Source organism: Mesocricetus auratus, unplaced genomic scaffold (assembly GCF_017639785.1).
Source record: "Mesocricetus auratus isolate SY011 unplaced genomic scaffold, BCM_Maur_2.0 Super-Scaffold_100009, whole genome shotgun sequence".
NCBI lineage: Eukaryota > Metazoa > Chordata > Mammalia > Rodentia > Cricetidae > Mesocricetus > Mesocricetus auratus.
Window position 1 is genome coordinate 72,234,369 of NW_024429193.1, and position 19,431 is coordinate 72,253,799.

The 19,431-nt window shown below is 42.7% G+C and overlaps 1 protein-coding gene across 4 annotated transcripts in view; it reads right to left on the minus strand.

Annotated features, from left to right (window-relative positions):
* Positions 1–981: 981 nt before the first annotated feature.
* The window catches only part of Fgg (fibrinogen gamma chain), a 146,242-nt gene continuing 127,792 nt past the window's right edge, over positions 982–19,431 (minus strand). For 3 of the 4 annotated variants that reach the window (XM_040752599.1, XM_040752600.1, XM_040752598.1), the window contains 9 exons: positions 7,945–7,989; positions 7,616–7,799; positions 7,433–7,526; positions 5,924–6,054; positions 5,527–5,660; positions 4,445–4,629; positions 2,993–3,270; positions 1,712–1,881; positions 982–1,194 (listed from right to left, as the gene is read on the minus strand). In XM_040752599.1, the coding sequence (XP_040608533.1) occupies positions 1,180–1,194; positions 1,712–1,881; positions 2,993–3,270; positions 4,445–4,629; positions 5,527–5,660; positions 5,924–6,054; positions 7,433–7,526; positions 7,616–7,799; positions 7,945–7,989 (1,236 nt within the window). In that variant the 3' untranslated portion in view covers positions 982–1,179. Of the gene's footprint in view, positions 1,195–1,711; positions 1,882–2,992; positions 3,271–4,444; positions 4,630–5,526; positions 5,661–5,923; positions 6,055–7,432; positions 7,527–7,615; positions 7,800–7,944; positions 7,990–8,081; positions 8,226–19,431 lie in introns of those variants that run through there. The other variant, XM_005076165.4, reaches the window with a different exon arrangement.

Sequence of the window (19,431 nt, forward strand, 5' to 3'; positions counted from 1 at the left end):
CAGTATTCGCCAGTAGATACTAATAACCAATTTGAAATTACTACATTTTCTGTAAGTCATTGGGTTACAAAATTAACACGAGCTCATTCTAGTAAGTCAAGCAATGGTGCTATCTCTACAGAATTTTTTAAACGGGGAGTCACAAGAACCAGGAAATAAGGGAATCCGGAAGAAAACTGTGGAAAGCAAGACTCTCCAAAGCTGAAGCTGAGGACTTCAGCTCAAGCCAATATCTTCTTAATTCAACGAGTCAAATACTCAGTGCAGTAACTTGGTGCCAGTTTCCCAGACTCAGCTGATCCATGAGAGGATGTGTCAGCTAACTCATGCTCCCAGGATCTCAGGATCTCTCTCATATAGAATGAGTGAGTGACTCTCATGTAGGATGAGTGAGTGACTCTCATGTAGGATGAGTGAGTGACTCTCATGTAGAATGAGTGAATGACTCTCATGTAGAATGAGTGAATGACTCTCATGTAGAATGAATGAATGACTCTCATGTAGGATGAGTGAATGACTCTCATGTAGAATGAGTGAATGACTCTCATGTAGAATGAATGAATGACTCTCATGTAGGATGAGTGAATGGCTCCCTTCCTCACCCTCAGCTCTCTGCTTTGGATCACAGTTCTATGTGTGATATTGGCTACATGTGCTTGGAGCTGAGATTCTTCTAGAAGAATCAATGCCCCAATAGCTAACTCTAGCAGTGTGTTTGGCCAACGATGTTCCTTTGCTATATGCTTGTGGGTCTGCGAATTCTGCTTATGTTCTTACACTGAATGTTGTCACTTTAGGTTGTTGCATCTGTCACCCTGAGCTACCGTATTCAGGGTGACTCATACCCCTTGAGGAGTAGGAGCTATAGGTTTTGTTTCCTTTTATCACTATGTGTAGCATAACAAGTAAACTCAGCAACTAACCATAACTGAGGAAAAGTCATGCTTTCCAAGGTCAGTAAAAAACACCAGATATCTCTTCTTAGGAAAAAAATGTTTATTGAAATGCATGTAGATACATTATTGCCAGCATAAAACTGCTAATGGAGTTTTCAACATGGATTCTGTTAACTCTTAAAATGAAGTGAGGCTTTGAAAGTCCATTGTCCCATAAGAAAATATTATATTTCTCTGCTTGGATAAAGTCCTTTAAAAAAGCAAACCAGCTTTGAAATGTTCTTTAAACGTCTCCAGCCTATGGATATACAATGAAACAAAAGATATATTAAAAAGAATAATTGTTTTTGTTTGAAAAGAAAAATTAAATATGAATGATGTAGAGGTAAGGCATATGGGAAAATTATACATGACAAGTTAGAAAAATTTTCTCTTATTAGTATTCACTAAAATACTTAAGAAATAATAGAAACAGCAATAAAATGATTATGACTGATAATAAAACAGTAGTTTTACTTTTAATTTTAGGGGAAAGGTCCAACAAAATGTCTCCTCAAATAAAATTTTAGTAACTCTGATTCTAGTAACTTAGAAATATTGTTCAAAGTGAATTTTCATTTCCGTCTAGGGCTGTGTCATTTTAAGAAAAATTGAAATTAAATAGAATAACAGTATGTGGAAGAAAATTTGAGGAAATCATTGGAACTTTGTACAGGCTAATAGAAGTTAATAGCTAAGTCTTTGTACATGTGCTTTAAGACTTCTAGGCAGATGACTTATGGGTATTCAATTTCAACTTCATGCTCCACGCTGACCTGTTTGGATCCCCCCATGTTGTGTTGCTGTCCATCTCCAATGGAGAGTCTGTTGAAGGGAATTATCTTCATGGTAGTTTCCTTCATGGAATACCAGCGGGTTTTCCACGTGGCCCAAATAATGCCATTGTCATAGCCATTGGGCGTAGAAGCCTTTGAGTAAGTGCCGCCTGCAAGGGGTCAGAGGGGCATGTCATGTCTTTTATCCCTGCATTTCCTTACTTCACAGCCCATTGGAGTTATTATCACCTTTACTACATTTCCCCCTACCTGAAAACATCCCTAGAGGTCTAAAAGCCAACAAGACATTTTCCTGATCACATACATCCTTAAGTTAATTGCTTATTGCCAGGGCTGGAACACCTCTCTCTGTCTGTCTCTCTGTTTCTATCTCTCTTGGTCTCTCTCTCTCTCTTTCTTTGTTTGTCTCTATTTTCTCTATCTCTCTCTATCTGTCACCCTCAGGAAATCCTTCTGCATTTAGGTTACTATGGAAGAAGCTACAAATTCCTGATTAGGTGGTCTGACATTGTATGAGAGCATGATCTTCTGGCTAACCGAGGATGCTATTAAGTCCTTTAGAAAGTATCCCCAGAAAGTTGTTCCATATCGCCGTGCAGTTTCTCATCAGTAGACAGGGCTGTATATCCCTTAGCACTCCTGGTGTATCTCCATTCAAAACTGCTAGGTGATCAGTGAAATTGGTGTTCTAAACTCCTTCCACCTTACAGAAACCATCGCCTCCCCCATGTCCAAACAAGTGTCTACAATCCCCACGCTAGACCCTTCACTGTAGCTTTTATGCACCTATGCTCTCACTAGTACTTCTTTGCCTCTTACTTCATTTCTCCTGACATCTGTTCACTGCCCACTACTCGTATCTGACACACGGTTCATGGACCACTGAGCCAGGGAAATGTGTCCACAAGTGCAGATATGGCAGTGCTAGTCCATCTATGCCATACACATGGCAGGTGGAAAGGAGACACCTGTGTCAAACCCCAACTCAGACGATGAGAATGTCTGCATAATAACAAAACCCTGATATTTCCTAGGAATGGCGGAGGCAGGGGCACTATAGAGGTGACCACTGTAGGCAAAGCTTAATATTATTTAAGATAATGCCAGTTGGATAATTAATGTTATCCTATTCTGATTTCAAATAGAGTTATAAAATTTTAAAAATATTATATTGATTATAATCTTCATCTCTCTGCTTCTGTTTATCACCTTCCATCAAACATCTATTACACACTACTTATAACTGAAGAAAAAAAATACCTTGGTAATAAATTCCATTGAGGTGGCCAGCATGACATTTGTTCATCCACCAACCGGATCCATCCTGTTCAGCACAGTTGCCTTCAAACTTATCATTATCGTTGTCCCAGGTACTGAACTGCATGCCATTGTGGGATGTGAAAAACTTGTCACTGGGATCATCACCAAAGTCGTAGCCATCAAAGGCATCCCCAGCATCTCCACCAATGAAGTAGGCATAGGTCAGGCGGTATTTGTCAGATTCAGGACCCACCCTGAACATGGCATAGTCTGCAGTGCTGTGAGGATGGAACAGAGACAGTGCACCTTGGGTCTCAAGGCCAAAACAGACTTCACTGGAGTGAAGTTTTCTGCAAATCTACGCAATGACTGTGTGCACCAGTCCCGAGCTCATCCCCACCATCCAGGGTGGATCTAAAAGCCCTCAGTGAATTCCAGAAAAACTAAAACCCAGATGCTTGTTTTTTAGTTACAGAATCTTAAGATCAAAGAGAGACATTTGGGCTAATCTAATCATTTCTACTTTCATTTAAATTTTGTTATCACTACACATACATTATCATAGATCACAATAATTATCTGCAATGCGTGAACTCATGCCCCAGATTTAAAAGAGTCGGGTTCCATTATCAGTCAGTACCACTTGAAGTGTGAGGGCATAAAAGGTTCTCCTTTTACAAAGCAATGGCAAAAAGATACTTTCTAGAATATCACAGAAGCCATAAACTCTGTGTGATACATGAAATGAGTGCCACAAGAGCCAGAGAGACCTCCTCTGGAAAAATTTGTGAAGGGCACTGAACAGAAAGAATAGCTACCCTTTGTGAATAGAGATTTCCAGAAAATATCTAATCTCTTCCCCAATATCTCACAATTGGGAAACAGATGAAAAAGGCCTGCTGATTCTGATAGTTTGGGGAGTTAAAGTAAAATTTAAGAAATGTGTTTGGAACTGAAGCTTGTTTCATTGTTTCATATATAATAAGAAGTTTGTATAATTTTCTTCACTTAAATTAGATGTTCAAAACCCAAACTCCAGATATCTCTCAGTCCAGGAAGGCTGGAGCTCACCTTAAGAATCAGTAGATTTGAAGGTGGTTCATAGTTTGGCAGAATGAATGAATCATTAAATGAGTGGGAAATCTGAATGCCTGGATTTGATTGAGTTTAATTGCATGCACAATTTCTGATTCACATTTAACACCCCGTATCAATCACTCTCAATGTTTCCAAGTATATAAATTGTGCTAGGGCATCTTGATCTGCACTGAGGAGACCTATCTTCCCTCTCTATTCAGGCTGTCCAAGAACCAAATGCCCTCCTAGGAAAGAGCCTGGATACAATTTTTTTCATTTGTCAGGTTGTTTTGCCATTGTTCCATTGCCAGCTTCAAAGGGTCCGTCTGCAGCAAAAACTCACAACAAAAAGTGGAAGTCCCTTCCACAGCATACCTGGTCCTGCCATTCCAATCTTTGAGCTGTATTCTCAGTGTATATGGGATTGTGGACTGCATGCTTATCAAATGAATCTTCTCATTCCCCAGCCAGAACTCTGTGGTGCCAGTAGGAGACAGGTGTCCAAATCCTTCTTTATACTGAACCCAGTTCTTCTTGAAATCCAGACTGCCATCAAGCCTCTAGTGCACAACAGCAGGGACAAGAGGAGAGAGTGGGTGAGTGGTGCATACGAAGAAGCCACATCCAAAACATGGAGGTCATGATTCTGCCATCAACCAGCTAAATGACCTCGTGTGAGCCGCCTCCATGTCATCATCTACCAAATAGAACAGTGATGCTCTGAGGACTACAGACATCACACACACACACACACACACACACACACACACACACACACACACACACACACACGCTTAATGATAGGGGCATTTTTTCTCATTGTTTTTAGTTTAGTTTAGTTAGTTTTTTTTTTTTTTAGTTGTAGGTTCTTTGAAGACCCTCAGAAGTCTTCAGAACTCACACTTGGTACTACAATGCGCTACTCAAACACATTGCCAATAGACAGTCCTGCAGGGGGCGCTGTAAGGATGGCAGGAAGTATATGGGTTTTTTTTTTAAAGGGAGTCAATTTTGCAGTGGGTACCAGGCAGGAAGATGCCAAAAAACAACAACAATGACGACAACAACAACAAAATATCACTTTGCTGTGACCCGCCCAGCTTCATCCTCTGAGAGGCTCTGGGTTACTGTTGATGGCCAGCCTTATCTCCTGATCTGAGGAAAGAGACCTCTTCTGTATCTTGTCACTAAAGCACTTTGCTTATGTGACCATGCAATATGACAGATTATGCTTACTATGACAGCAGAGTCAGCACGGTGTTACAGCAAAGCAAGGTAGAGCCGGGCTGCTGGATGCGAATCCTGCCCATTACTCATTACTTAGGGGGTCTCATGCTTCAGCGTCTCTTCTACAAGTTAAGGTGACAACAGCGTTCACCTCAAAGAGGCTACAGTGAGGGTTATGTGGGCTGTTGTTCACAGGCTGCCTATATATGCAGTCAGAGGCTGTCCCTTACCTTCTGCAACACCGTCCAGCCGTTTCCAGATGCATCGATCTCACAGTACACTAAGAACTGCTGTTTAGACTTCAAAGGCCGGATGAAGTAAAGTCCGCTTTCTTTGGCGCCCTTGTTGGCAATTTCCTGACAATCTGAAGAAGAAGCAGCAAGTAAAACTGCTGCAGAGGCTTGAAACCCAGGCAGGGTGCTCCCAGTTTCAGCTGCCTCCCTAGCCTTCCCTACCACCATGCCTTCCCAATATTGATTAGTACCCAGGGAAACTCAGGGCAGCTGGAATCCTAAGGTTGATGGTCAGATGCCTTCTAGACTTGTAACACTTTGCAAGATGCACAATTGCTTTTATTTTGACTGTTTGCTTTGATGACTGTGATCCCAGGGTAAATTTCCTTCATACCTTTTCCAGTTGTGTCATGGATTTGCACGGTGTCTTTGCAAGGCTCCTGGCACTGAGTTTCAAGCTGGGCAACCTTCTGTTTCAGGTTTGTGATCTTCTGGTTATTTGAATTATATATTTCCTGTAAATACCTGGGAAAAGAGCAATGCAGTAACAGGGGATAAGCATTCCTTTCAGAAGAACACAATTCTTTTTTCTTTTCTGTCAGAAATGCTGCTTTATTTTCTCCAGCACTCCTTTTCGATAAATTACTTCATTCTTGGGAAATTGTAAAAATTTTGAGTTGTAAAACTAAATTGAAGCTTTTGAGAAAAGAAAAATTAAATCCCAATCCATTTCAATAGGAAGGCAATTGGGACTTGGATGGGGCAGCAGGTCTCAACTTTGAACACAAATAACAAAGTCCCTGTCAATAAACAAAGGTCACTGTAGGTGGCTTTCCTGAGCTTCTCTTTTTCTATAAGGGGACTCAGCTAATAACATGAGTGGGTGGTAGGCCTGGTTAAGCAGTAGCTCACACATGCCATGTAGGGCTTTCCATCTGTTCTGTGACTTCCATGGGAAAGGTCACTGGGATACTTTACTACACATGAAGCAGTAGATACTTTCCCTTTCTAGTTCCATATCTCTAGAAAACATCTGGGGAAAGTAAGGATTTTGCCTTGGTCATTCTCCACATGTTTGTTTGTAAATATTCAGACACCACAGATAACTGTGAACAACACATAAACCACCGTGTCTGACTTTGAGGTAAAGAAGAGGGACAGACTGCTGCATCACTTTGCTCCTCTGTTCTAGAAGATTTCTCACAGCGGTTTCCTTATACTTCAATGATGACCAAAAGTAATGGAAGTTATAACGATAATCGTAGTAACAACAAGCACTGCTTTCTGGTAGCAGAGGGGAGAAATGTGTTTGAGGCCACCTCTCCATCTAGCTCAGTTTCCAATGGTGCTGTGAGTTCAGTTTGGGGGGAAATTGCGAAAGGAGTTAAAGCTGCATCCAATAGCCTATGCCCAGAGTCCCTGGAAAGTTGGAGGTATAATGGCAGGTCCATGTACTATGGTCAAGTGACTCCAAGACATCCACTTTCTTCTCCATCTTTGACATGATTTGCTATAGTAGCCAAGAGTCTTCTTCTGTCTCTGTTTTCTGATTTCTTAAGGTTGATTTGGTGACATAATTGTGAAGAGAATTGTATTTTCCATACCCCAATTCCCATGCATTTGGCTTACATTGTAGGAGGATTGGAGCCATTTAAGCAAACAGGGCCAGGGTAGCATTTGAATATATCTACAACAACCTTTCTCATATGTGGTTATTATTATCATTTTTTAATTACAAGCTGGTACAACTCATTTTTTACTAGAAGCTCTTAGTTCCATTGGGTTAATGTCAATTTGATATTTTAAATGAAAAATACATTCCAAGATCACTTTCTGTGAAATGTGAACTATTAAGTAAAATCTCACTCTGCCTTGGAGAGTAAATTAAAACCCAGACGCTTACCGAATACTTGTCTCATGTGTTAATATCAGGGCTTCGTATTTCATAATTTCCTCTGTCATCTTCTTAGACTTCTGAGTGGCACTGTCTATCATATCTGTAATATAGGGTCAGAGACAGAGAAACCACTTAAGGCAACAGCCCAGCTAAAAGCAGAAGAGGGAATTCCTCAGTGGGCATTCTCACTTGGCTTTGGGGGTTGGTTGGGGTTGTAGTAAACTTGTATTGCTTTGATCAGTTCATTGGCTTCTGTGGTTCTGTTTTGAGCACGAGCTAAGATGTCTTCTAGAGCCTGGAGGTCATTGTCCACGTTGGTTTGGTAAGAGGACAGGAAGTCTTCGATACCACAGGTGGTTGGGCAGTAACTACCCTGCAAGTCAATAAGGAGGCAACTGAACAGCCCGGGAGAAGAAGCCTTAAACCCTACCCATAAATGTTAAACTGTTCCCCAAAAGGTTAAGACGTTCCCATCCTTCTCTAGTCCCAAGAAACAGAACGACGTAGAAACTACTTACGAATCTCTCATCTAGGATGCAACAGTTATCTCTGGTAGCAACGTACTGTGGGAGAAAAACACAGACATTTTTGCTAGTGGCTCTGATCGTTTCCCATTTTTGCATTTAAAATAATATGGTTCCTGAAGAGTACTTACTGCCAGCCCCGTTGGAGAGAGCAGCAAAAGGATGCAGCAGAGAATGAAACTCCGGAGCTGCAAGGACCAGCTCATGGTGTCTGTGTGTCCTGGTGTTCCCAGCCCCTCTCAGCCAGCACTGTGACCTCTTGGGCTCTCCACAGTCCTTTATGTGAGTTCCTAGTCTGGGCGGGACTAAGAGTGGCTGGAACTGGTCACGTGGCCTCTTTACCAGAAGTGTGGGCACATTCTGGCTCCCAGCTGTGCTCTGTCAGATTTCCAGATTTTGCACACAGGTTTAAGCTCCTCCTTTTGGGCTCAGCCCAACCTGTCTCCCGACACACACAGGCAACTGCAAAAGCCAGTAAAGCATTGGCTCTGAGGAGGGATGGAGGCTGCGTGATGCAATGGCTTCCAGTACACCACCACCAGGACAAACAGTGTTCTGACCTGCGCATAACAAACCCCGCCTATTCCGAGGTCTGGCCTGCTGCAGCCACAGGCATTACTGAAAGACCTGTCTTAGCCCGTGGATGAGGTGATACTATTATTTTTAACCTGTGGCTATCACAGGAGGTGACTTTTCCTCCCTCCAGGCCTCACTTCTGTATTCCCAAGAATGAATCGTGCTGGAAATAAGTTCCTGTCCAATCTGTGCTGTCCTTTTTTTCCCCTCAGGTCAATTCTCATGGCTCCCATCTACTGCAAAAGGGAAGGAAAGGGCCAGGGGCTCACTGGTTTGTCCCAAAGTCCCAGCTAGTTCTTAGAAGGAAAACTTGCCCTCAGGGAAGCCCAGCTGCCACACATGTCACTAGAAGCCTTGTTGAAGGAGAAGAAAGAGAGACTCTGAGAAGGTTCGTCGTCTTTGTGGTGGAAAGGCGTTGTCGCCTCTTCTTGATAAGAATGAACATCTGTAGCACTGTCACTAAATGTTTGCAGCTGCTCCCTTCCTCTCATGACACCAAGCCTGCTGCAAACTGTGGTGAGCTAAGTGATTGAAAGAGATGCATCTAATTTGAAAGATGCACCAAAATTTTGCTATTTGACTTGAAGTTTTTACAAAGTAGTGTCTGCTTTGACATTAACAACAAAGAAATACTTGTGCTCTGTAATTAGTCAGAAATAATTTTTAAAAAATGAGCTCATCTAACCAAAAACGTGACCATTTCTCTTCCTGATTGGATCTCCCTCCACTTCAGTCACTTCCTGTTGCAAGCTATTTGGCAATCTTCTTACAGAGTAGCTCAGACTGTGCCATTCAGGGGCTTAAAGACCATTAGCAAGCCGTCTCTAATCATAGCGAATGCAAACCACACTCTTGTCCTCCTAGACTTGCTGCTTTTCCTTTTCTGCATCCTGAGTCTTACCTGTGTGAGCTTTCTCGAATCCTCTCCTGTGAAACATGGAGTCCCATTTCTGATTATGTTTTTCTGTTTTCTACTCTTTTGGGGGGCCTGATTTGCCAAGATTCATAGGAATTACTGAATTTATAACTGTCAAAAAAATGTTCCAAATAAGCCAAAAGTCCTGTGTCCTGGAAGTTGGTCCCCTTTAACACAGCATCACCCCAAAGCACTGGCTCTAGCTCTCTGTGTTTGTAGGATTTATAGAGCCCTGCATTCTATACCCTACTAACTTGTCAGTGGAAGCTTAGTGCTTGGCTACAGCACCAACAGAGAGAACCGTAGCGACCACTCAACTATTGAATGACTTCAATTGCTTGCGCTGGAAGTGAGACTACCTTTAATGCCAACACTCCTGGAATTCTCAAATTTTCCAAGTTGCAAAAGTGAGGCACCTCGCCTACTGTTAAATGAAAGAGAAAAGCATGACATTTGCATTTTTTGAAAAAATGATGCTAGAATGCATAAGTAACAGGGAGGCACACACTTCCATGTTTTCAAGAGAAAGAATTGGTATTACCACTGTTGTCTCTGTGGCTAGGAGCAGGGCCATGATGAGTAAGATTAGGAGAAAGGCTTCATTTTCTTGGAATATTTTATTCTATGCCTTTAAACATTGAGGACACCTATATATTATCCACTCAAAGTACACAATGTTTGGTCATTTGCAGTGATTTATTTGTTGTATTAATAATAACTTGTATCACTTGCAGTTGTTAAGGGTGCTGGAGTCCACGTGCCTGGGTTGGAATCCCATCTCCATGCCTTGCTAATTATGTGTCCCTTAGTCTCTCTGTCTTTCATAACTTGTGTTAGTAGAATAGAAATAATACTTCTACCTATTTATAAAAATCTCATCAGAACTCAGTGAGTGATGTGTTGAGTACATTGATTGACAAAGCACATTAAGTGTTTCCAAGGTTTACAATATACAGGGTGTTTTATGCAACTTGTATAAACAGGAATTTCTTTATTTCCATCGAGTTTTAATAAGAATTCTTATTGGTATGCTGCATGCATGAAAATGAGGTTTTTTGCAGTTATAAAATGTTCTCTTCTATAAACGATCTGTTGTGATCAACTGCCATCTAGAAGGCTCCATAGACAACAGAGATCTCGGTTACCTCCTAAATAAAATATACCCCTCACAAATTGAGTGATAAGAAGTATACTGATGCCTCACAAGAAGGGTGTGACAGTGTCAGAGCCACCTATAGATAGACAGAACATGTTTCTCTCATGGGTCTTTGTACCTAAGAGTGGAAAATACTAACTTGATTCTCTGGTCACAGTCACTGGCACAGTTTGGGTGTTTAGGCTCTCAACCTCATGACATCTATTAATTGTATCAATGGATGTAGTACAAGTAAAACTCTTCAGCTGAAGATGTTAAAAATGTATCTTACCCAATAATTAAAAAAGATTTACCAATGTTTATTCTATGTATATGAGTGTTGGTTTGCACAATTGTATAGTACCATGTGTGTACCAGGTATTGCAAAAGGCCAGAAGAGACTCCCCTGGAACTAGTTTTGGACAGCTGTGAGCTACCATGTGGCTAGGACCAGAACCCAGATCTTGTGCGAGGGCAGCAAGTTCATTGAATCACTGAGTCATCTCTCCAGCCCTGAAATCAAAGCACATTTGTTCTTTTTTTTCTGAGACAGGGTTTCTCTGTAGCTTTGGAGATTGTCCTGGAGCTCACTCTGTAGTCCAGGGTAGCCTTGAACTCAAAGAGATCCACCAGTCTCTGCCTTCCAAGTGCTGGGATCAAAGTCGTGTGCCACCACCACCTAAACTTTTTTTAAACTAGGTTAGTAGAAGCAGAAATGTGTTATCAGAATTTCATAAAAAAGATTGACCTTTTGCTAGTTTCAAGCCCCAGATCTAGTGACCTACATTGGTCTTACATTGCTTGATAACACCTTGGTTAATTACATTTTAACTAACTGCTCTCCTCTGTGTTTAGGACACCCTTTTCTCGGATAAACGATAAATGATTAATGAATTCCTAGGGAAAAGAATATTTCCTAAATTGGGTTTCCTCTACTTTTAGGTTTGTTTGTAGAGAAAGCAGTAGATGTGTCATATGAGCCAAAATAATAAGTTAATATGACTCAGAAGGCACAGGTTTGCTTGTGAGAGCAATAATGCTCCAGGTTCCTGATCATCAAGCTGTGTTCTGGCTTGAGATTACAGATGCTACCAAAGGTCTTCCCATATGCTGAGGACTCCTTCTGAGTCCCCTGTCTACTCAGCTTCACTCTGAAAGTTGTCTGTTGAACTTGACTCATCCAGTCAGTTGACCAATGAAGATGACACCTAATCCTGGTGACCTGACATAAGCTTAAAAGCGTGATAAGAGCCACCAATCTGGAGTGTCTTCATGGTAGACACCACACCGCAACTTGGTTGTTTCTCCTCGTGTGTCCTGTCACTTAGAGCTTAGAATGAGCCTACAAGGTAGATTTGAACTTGAGAATGAGAGTTATCATAAGAGGGTTATTTGACGTAGCTCCCCCCCTCCCCACTGTGCCAGAACAGGGATTTAACCCGGGCACACAAACCCATGCTGCCCACTGTCTTTGTTCTTCACCATGGTTCTGCGCCTGGTCACAGGGCGGTTCTTTTTTCTTTTTTTAGTGGAAAAGGTATTCCTTCCCTTTTATTGAAAATAGATGTTTTTCCTCACACAATAATACCTTGATTATGGTTTTCCCTCCCTCTACTCCTCCAGGTTCCTCCTTATCTCCCATCCCATCCATTCACTCCCTTTCTGCCTCTTGTTGGAAAACCAACAGGATTCTAAAGGATAATGATAATATAAAATGAAACAAAAATCAATGGGCTGGAGAGATGGCTCAGTGGTTGAGAGCACTGGTTGCTCTTTCAGAGGGCCTGGGTTCGATTCCCAGCACCCACACCGCAGCTCACACCTGTCTGTAACTCCAGTTCCAGGACTTCTGACACCCTCACACAGACATGCATGCAGGCAAATACCAGTGAGCATAAATAACATAAATTATTTTTTAAAAAATCAGCACATTGGAATTGGGCAAAACAAACAAACTGGAGGAAAAAAAGAGCTCAAGAGAATGCACAAAAATCAGAGACCCATTCATTGGTGCACTCAAGAATCCCACAAAAACATTAAACTGGAAGCCATAATATATACACACAGAACCTGGTGTGTATATATACATATGGGTGTATGTATGTATATCCATGTGTGTAAGTGTGTGAACCTCTGTCCATGTGCAAAAGCCAGAAGAAGACATGGGGTATCTTTCTTTACCGCTCTCCACATATTCCTTTGAGAAAGAGTGTTGCCCAGAACCTTGGGCTCATGTGTTCTACACTAGGCTAGAAGCTACCATGCTTCAGTGGTCTTCCTATCTTCACCCTGTTCAGAGCTGGTATTTCAGCTGTGTATCGGATGTTTAGTGTGCTGTGTGGGTGATGGAGTTTGAACTCTGGAGCACCTTATCACACAGCAAACACTGTTAACCACTCAGTCTTCTCTCCAGACCCAAGCACTTCTTAATCTAAAATGAGACAAAGATGCAAGAGTTATTTGCTGATTGAGTTTGGTTTTTTAGAGTTTATAGGTTTAAAAATATGTATATGAGCCGGGCGGTGGTGGCGCACGCCTTTAATCCCAGCACTCGGGAGGCAGAGGCAGGTGGATCTCTGTGAGTTCGAGGCCAGGCTGGACCAACAGCCTCCAAAACAATACAGAGAAACCCTGTCTTGTAAATACCAAAAAAAATGTATATGTACATAAACAAGATTGCAAGAATGTGCACTTAATCTACCACTCTAAAACCTATATTCTTTCTGTCATCTATTTATCTATTATCTGTCTGTCTGTCTGTCTGCCCATCCGTCCGTCTGTCCATCCATCTATCTGTCTATCTATCCATCCATTCTTCTACCTATCTTCTTTCTTTCTATGTATCTCCTCCATATCTTCTTCTCTGGTTAAAACTTGTTACATGATTTTTCAGCAGTCTTCTTTCTCAAACTTAGGTTTAAATTATTTTATGATTGTCTTGTGTTCATTACAACTTTGGATGGAAGTTGTTCTCACTGTCCGAGTTCAATAGGCCTTGATGATTGGAGTCATCTCAGTACACTAGTGGAAGATGAATGCGTTGGGTCTAAGGAAACTTGAATCACTTCTGACAAGAGAGAGCCTCTCTTTTTAACATGTGACCCACTTGCAGATCATGGCTACATTCATAGCCTAACCCACCAGAACTGGATTTCCTCAAGTTAAGGAGAATGAAAATGGCCCTTTGGCATATTGAAAACAAATCTAACATCATAGTTTTAAAAAATCCAGGCACAGCAACAACGTTGTCAGAATATTTGCTCTGTGAATGAAAACAATCAAAAAATAGTTCTTGGAAAGTGAAAATGAGCAATGTGCATTCAGTCCCAATATTTAAATTAAAGGCAGAGCAGTGTGCGTGTGTGCGCGCGAGTGCGTGCGTGTGCGTGCGTGCGTGCGTGCGTGCGTGCGTGTGTGTGTGTGTGTGTGTGTGTGTGTGTGTGTGTGTGTGTGTGTGTGTCCTGGAATGATGGCTCAGAGGTTAGGAGCACTCTCCACTCTTGCAGAGGACCCAGGTTTGGTTTCCAGCATCTGTGTACCTGCTCGAAACCATTGAAGATGCAGTTCTAGGGGATGCCATCCCACCTTCTTCTAGTGTGACACGGTGCATATACAAACAAGCTGGTAACCCACCCATACACAGTAAGTAAATAATTTTAAAATGATGTTAAATCAGAAACAGAAAACCTACATGGGGCACAAGGAAAATGGCCCCCTTGCTTGGGACAGGACCACAGATCCAGGTTAGACCACGAAACACACACACACACACACACACACACACACACACATTGAGGAGCAGAAGCATCGAGTTCTACTCAGAAGAATATGTGCTGGAAAGCTGTCTTCTGAGGCTGCAGGGGGAGAGGCAGGGAAAATGGGCAGCCCTCTACTTCCGGGGGAATCCTTATCACTTTTTCACATCAACTATATTTTTTCAAGGTAGAATATATATTCCAGGAGGATTAGAAAGTGAGAAGAATAGAAAACAGCATTGCATTCACAAAACAACTCAGCATGCCCATGTAACAGCCCACACTTGCTTTTACTTGCAATGAGAACAAATAGAACACACAGAAGGTTGGATTCCTGTGTTCTCACTGTTAGGGAGCTTTACCACGCTCCCGTGACTGCTCATTTGTCCTTCAAAGTGATATCTATGTATGGTGGCTAACTTTGAGTTGACATCTTGAAGAACTTGGCTTCCTAAGATCACAAAAGGGGACATACTCCAGCCACCTTCCAAGGTGGGTTTCTGTGTCTCCTCTCTCTACCTTGTGTGGGGGAGCTCTGACCTCCGCTTCATAAACAGTCAGATTTGCAAAACCAGGTAGGTCAGAAGCCCAAATATTTACTGAATGTTTTGCAAGAGAGACGGCAGTACAAGCCAATTTGGCTCCAAACCACTGTAGCTAGAGTTTACTGGGCATGCCCTGTCTGCAACACTCACTGACTAGGACGAGCTCATTCGTGAGGAAGCAAACTCAGAACAGTGTGTTTCACCCATTATAAACAATGCCCAGGAAACTCTGTGTCCAAGAACTAAGAAACCCATTGCTTAATCAGGAACCCCCATGACTGGGCCAGACAGCCCTGATCTCTCCCACATGAGTAGTTCCTGTGGATGGCATGGACTGATGGTTAATGTAGTCATTAGAGAATCACTGATGTTTGACACCACCATGTCTCTTTATGAGTGTGGAAAGACAACTCTGCTCTTATCTTCATGGTGTGGCATTATATAAAATTATGCGTAAAGCACACCTTTAAAATGCATCTGTGACCTTCAGTTGGGGTACAGTCATTCACCCCAAGTGACCATTCATTTTCACACTGATGCTGAACACCGTTTTCCAAGCCCAGTTCACTATGAACAAGATGAAGACCCTGTTGCCAGGGTTACCTTTGAGGAGAAAGAATGAGGCAATAAAGAGCAGCCGAACGGCTCATCAGATGAAGGCACCTGCCACCCGACCATGAAGAGCTGAGTTCGATTCTTGGAAGCCACAAGATGGAAGGAGAGAACCAACTTCCAAATAAACTGTCCTCTGATCTCCACATGTAACTCACACACAAATATTTAATTAATGTGTGTGATTTGCTTTTTTAGAAAAACTAGAAAGAGGCAATAAACCAAATATTGTATGACTACTACTGAGAAACGCTGTGGGCAAAAGTTAAGGGAACAAGAGACTCCAGTGCTGCTGTTTTAGGCAAACCGGTGAGGAAAGCCCCCTGAAGAGGCAGCCTTTGCGGGGTTCGTGTTGGGGTTAGGGGAGGAGCCCGTGACTGCTCACTGCTGCCACCTGCAGGCCATCCATACCTATAGTCTGACATCCCTCTGTCTAGCTGTATGGGGCAGGGGTGTCAGAAACTTGACAAGCCAAGTGACAGTAAGAATAAAATACGCAAAAGGGATACCATGTAGAAATAATCTAGAAACACCACACGTCACCGTCATGGGCCTTGAAGGCTGCCTTATTGTCTCCAGGAAACTTCAAGGGGAGCTGGCGGAGGTGGGGTGGGGGGTGGGGAGCAGGTGGCTAAGAGAGAGAGCCTGTGCTTAACATGTGCGAGGACTTGGACTCCATCCCCAGCACAAACAAAGCAGAAAAACAGACGCTCCAAGAACTCCCTATCTCTAGCCCAAGGAAATTATAAACTGCTAGTCTTCAAGCTAAGATCCTTTCAAAGCTGAATACACCGGACCAAGAAGACAATTCAGTGCATAAAGGCTTCTGTTACCAAGCCTGATGAGCTGAGTTCCATCTCCAGGACCTATGGGGTAAAAGGAGAGAACCTACTTTTGCAAGTTGTCCTCTGTTCTCCACACCTATGTGCATGCACGTGTGTGTGTGCGCGTACACACACATACACACACACACACGATACCTTTCAAAATAAATTATGTCTAACTTGTTCATTATATCTCTCTTAAACTGGATTGAAATACCGCAACATTTCTATAAAACAGCACTTCTCAATCTGTGGGACACCACCCATTTGGGTGTTAAATGACTTTATGGCAGGGTTGCCTAAGACCATCAGAAAACACAGCTGTTTACATTACAATTCATAAGAGTAGCAAAATTACAGTTAGGAAGTAGCAATGGAAGTAATTTTGTGACTGGGCATCACCACACATGAGGAACTGCACGAAAGCGTCACAGTGTTCGAAGGTTGAGAGCCACTGAACCATTACTATTAGGTATTACTATGACATTAAAAAGACATTAAGTGCAGTTTGGGGCACAGAGCATGAGCACTACACAGTTTCTCAGATGGCTCAAAGAAAAGAAAAGTAATCTGCTATATCAGCTTGGAAAGCAACTGTCCTCGGAGAATCTGTCCACAATTCCCCAGAAGGTGGGAGACTCCCATATGACTCCTGGCTTCCTGAGGTTGTCACCAGATGCAGGGAACACAGCTGCCATTGCTAGCAGTGCAGCCTAGGGAGCCATGGCAGAACATGGGCATCTGGGCCTGACGTAGAAAAGCGTTTCTGGAAGAATGGGAGCGAACTGAATTCAGCAAGTCTGCTGACTAAGCACCAGGAACACTGCATGTGAAGAGAGGCAGGCAGCGAGCGCTCAGCAGTTGTCACCGTCCTATGAGTGCCTTGGAGCGTTGGAATGGCTTAATCTGCAACCAGGTTGAGACATTACGGGGAGAATGCGCTGTCATCTGTCTTGCTTATTTTCTGATGCTCGGAATTCTATGCTTGAAGATTCGTTTTGTTCTGTGGCATATTCTACAGGGTTGCAGCTAGAGGGGGGAACACACATAGTAGTGCTGAAAACTTTGATCAAAGAAAGGCTTGCGCGCAAGTAGGTCACGGGGAGGGTGGACCCGAGGCACGGTCTTTTGACAATCGTGCTTGCAATGTTTCCCGGAAAGGTGGGTACAGGGAGGTCTGGTCAGTTATGATGAAACTCCTGTTGCCAGCCAGAAAGACACGAAGAGCCAGGGTGGGCATGGGGGTGGGGTGAATCCATTCTCGTGTCTCTTCTGTTCCCTAGCTAGCTCAGAGCAGGCAGAGACATGCGCTGAAACCTTTTGACTGAAAAGAACTTTATGTGCTTAATTTGTAGAAAGGCAAAACGAAACTGTAACATTTTAAAACAAGCTCCATACTGACTGGTGTCCATAGAGCCAATCTAGATCCAGAAGACTACCATATTAATAAAGAAATAAACAAATAAGCAAGGAAAATATCCGAGAGCTGCTGCAATTGCTTCCCCTGATTTGCCATAAGATAACAGAAGAGAAGAAGGCTGTGTCTGCTTGCCTGGAATAATGACATCAACAGTGTGAACATAATTAAGCTAAGTGGACCTTCTAGAAGCAGCATGTGAGGAAATTTATAGCATGGTGCTTTGGAGTTCTGCCAAGTGGTAGCATCAACCTAAGAGGTTGGTTTGAACGGGTGGCTAGAGTTAGCTTGGACAATAAAGAAAGCTGCCACGACCTTCCAAGAAGTCATTTCCTCCATTCCCCTAATGACTTTGGGCCTCAGACTTCTCTCCTCCCCTCTTTTGCCCTGCTAGGGAGGAGGCCAGTAGCACTAGTCAACCTGCTGGTGCTGGTCCACCCTGCAGGAGAGACTGGAGTGGAGGCGATGATGGGTTGGGTCATACATTGACCAGGATGACCTAGCTGTGCATATCCCTGTTTTCTCTTTAAACCTAAGCACTGGACCCCCGAAGATGGAGTTGGAGGTGGAAGTCACTGAACCTCTTTATTTGTTCCTCCCAACATGGCCACATTGAATACATCTTTCTTTGCTTTTCACTATTACCTGGATCTTCAGTTGGTTCTGTTGAAGATAACTGGCAAAGTTTAGCCTCTTAGGACTGCTAGGGCCAGGGTCTGACCCTACTAACTCTAGTAACAAGGGGGCTTTGGAAATGAGAACCCAGTGAGTCAGTGGGCATCAGGGCAGCTCTGAGATGACATGAGAATATCAAAGTACCCAACCGCAGAGGTCAGATCTGAAATAGGGGATAAATTGGGGGCTGCGAGTGTAGCTCATTGCTAGAGGGTGTGTGGATCTTGTATCCTGTCTAGGCCACCGAGTCGTCTCCAGCATACAGGACACACAACAAACAAAAGGCCAACAGAATAGTGCTCCCGCCACACACCCTACTGATATAAAGACTTTAGTTCTACCAGAGAATAATAATATTTTATAACACAGACCAAATTACTCTGTTTCAGTATTTCATATTCCTACTCATTTCCAATATTTCCTATTCCATGGAGTCAGAGGTGGGGAGGCTGCCGAAGTTTTGTTAATTAATATGTTTTTGTGAAGTGAATACCCTAATCCAAATATCTGAGCTTCATAGAAGAATCGATCGCACAGAATTGCAGATGGATTTTTCTAGCACATGTCATTGCAGATGCTTAGGGTTGAGCAGGCTTATTTGAGTTGAGTCCTGGGGCAGACAAATCAGATCTAATATCTAATGTCACACTGCCACCTTCTGGTGGAGTGAATTTGACCACTAGACCAAAAAAAAAAAAAAAGGACATTCCTCTGTTCAAACTGCTTCAGAGATTCGGAGATTGTTATAGATGAAATAGTCTCCTACTTCTTCTTTTGTATGTGTTTGAGTTCTTGAGTTCTTGTCCAACTGTCATATTTCACTGTTTTCATCTGGGAAATGCTATGGAGAGATATCGTGCTGTGTCCAAAATTGATGTTTAAATGGGTCCTCAAATCAGAACCTTAAACTCAGGATTTCGACAAGCAGAGGCTTGGGGTACTTGGATGTCAGAGTGGGTGGAGTCACAGATTCACTGCACACTTCAAAGTCTGTCTGCCTAGTGGTGGAAAGCCCAAGTACACCCC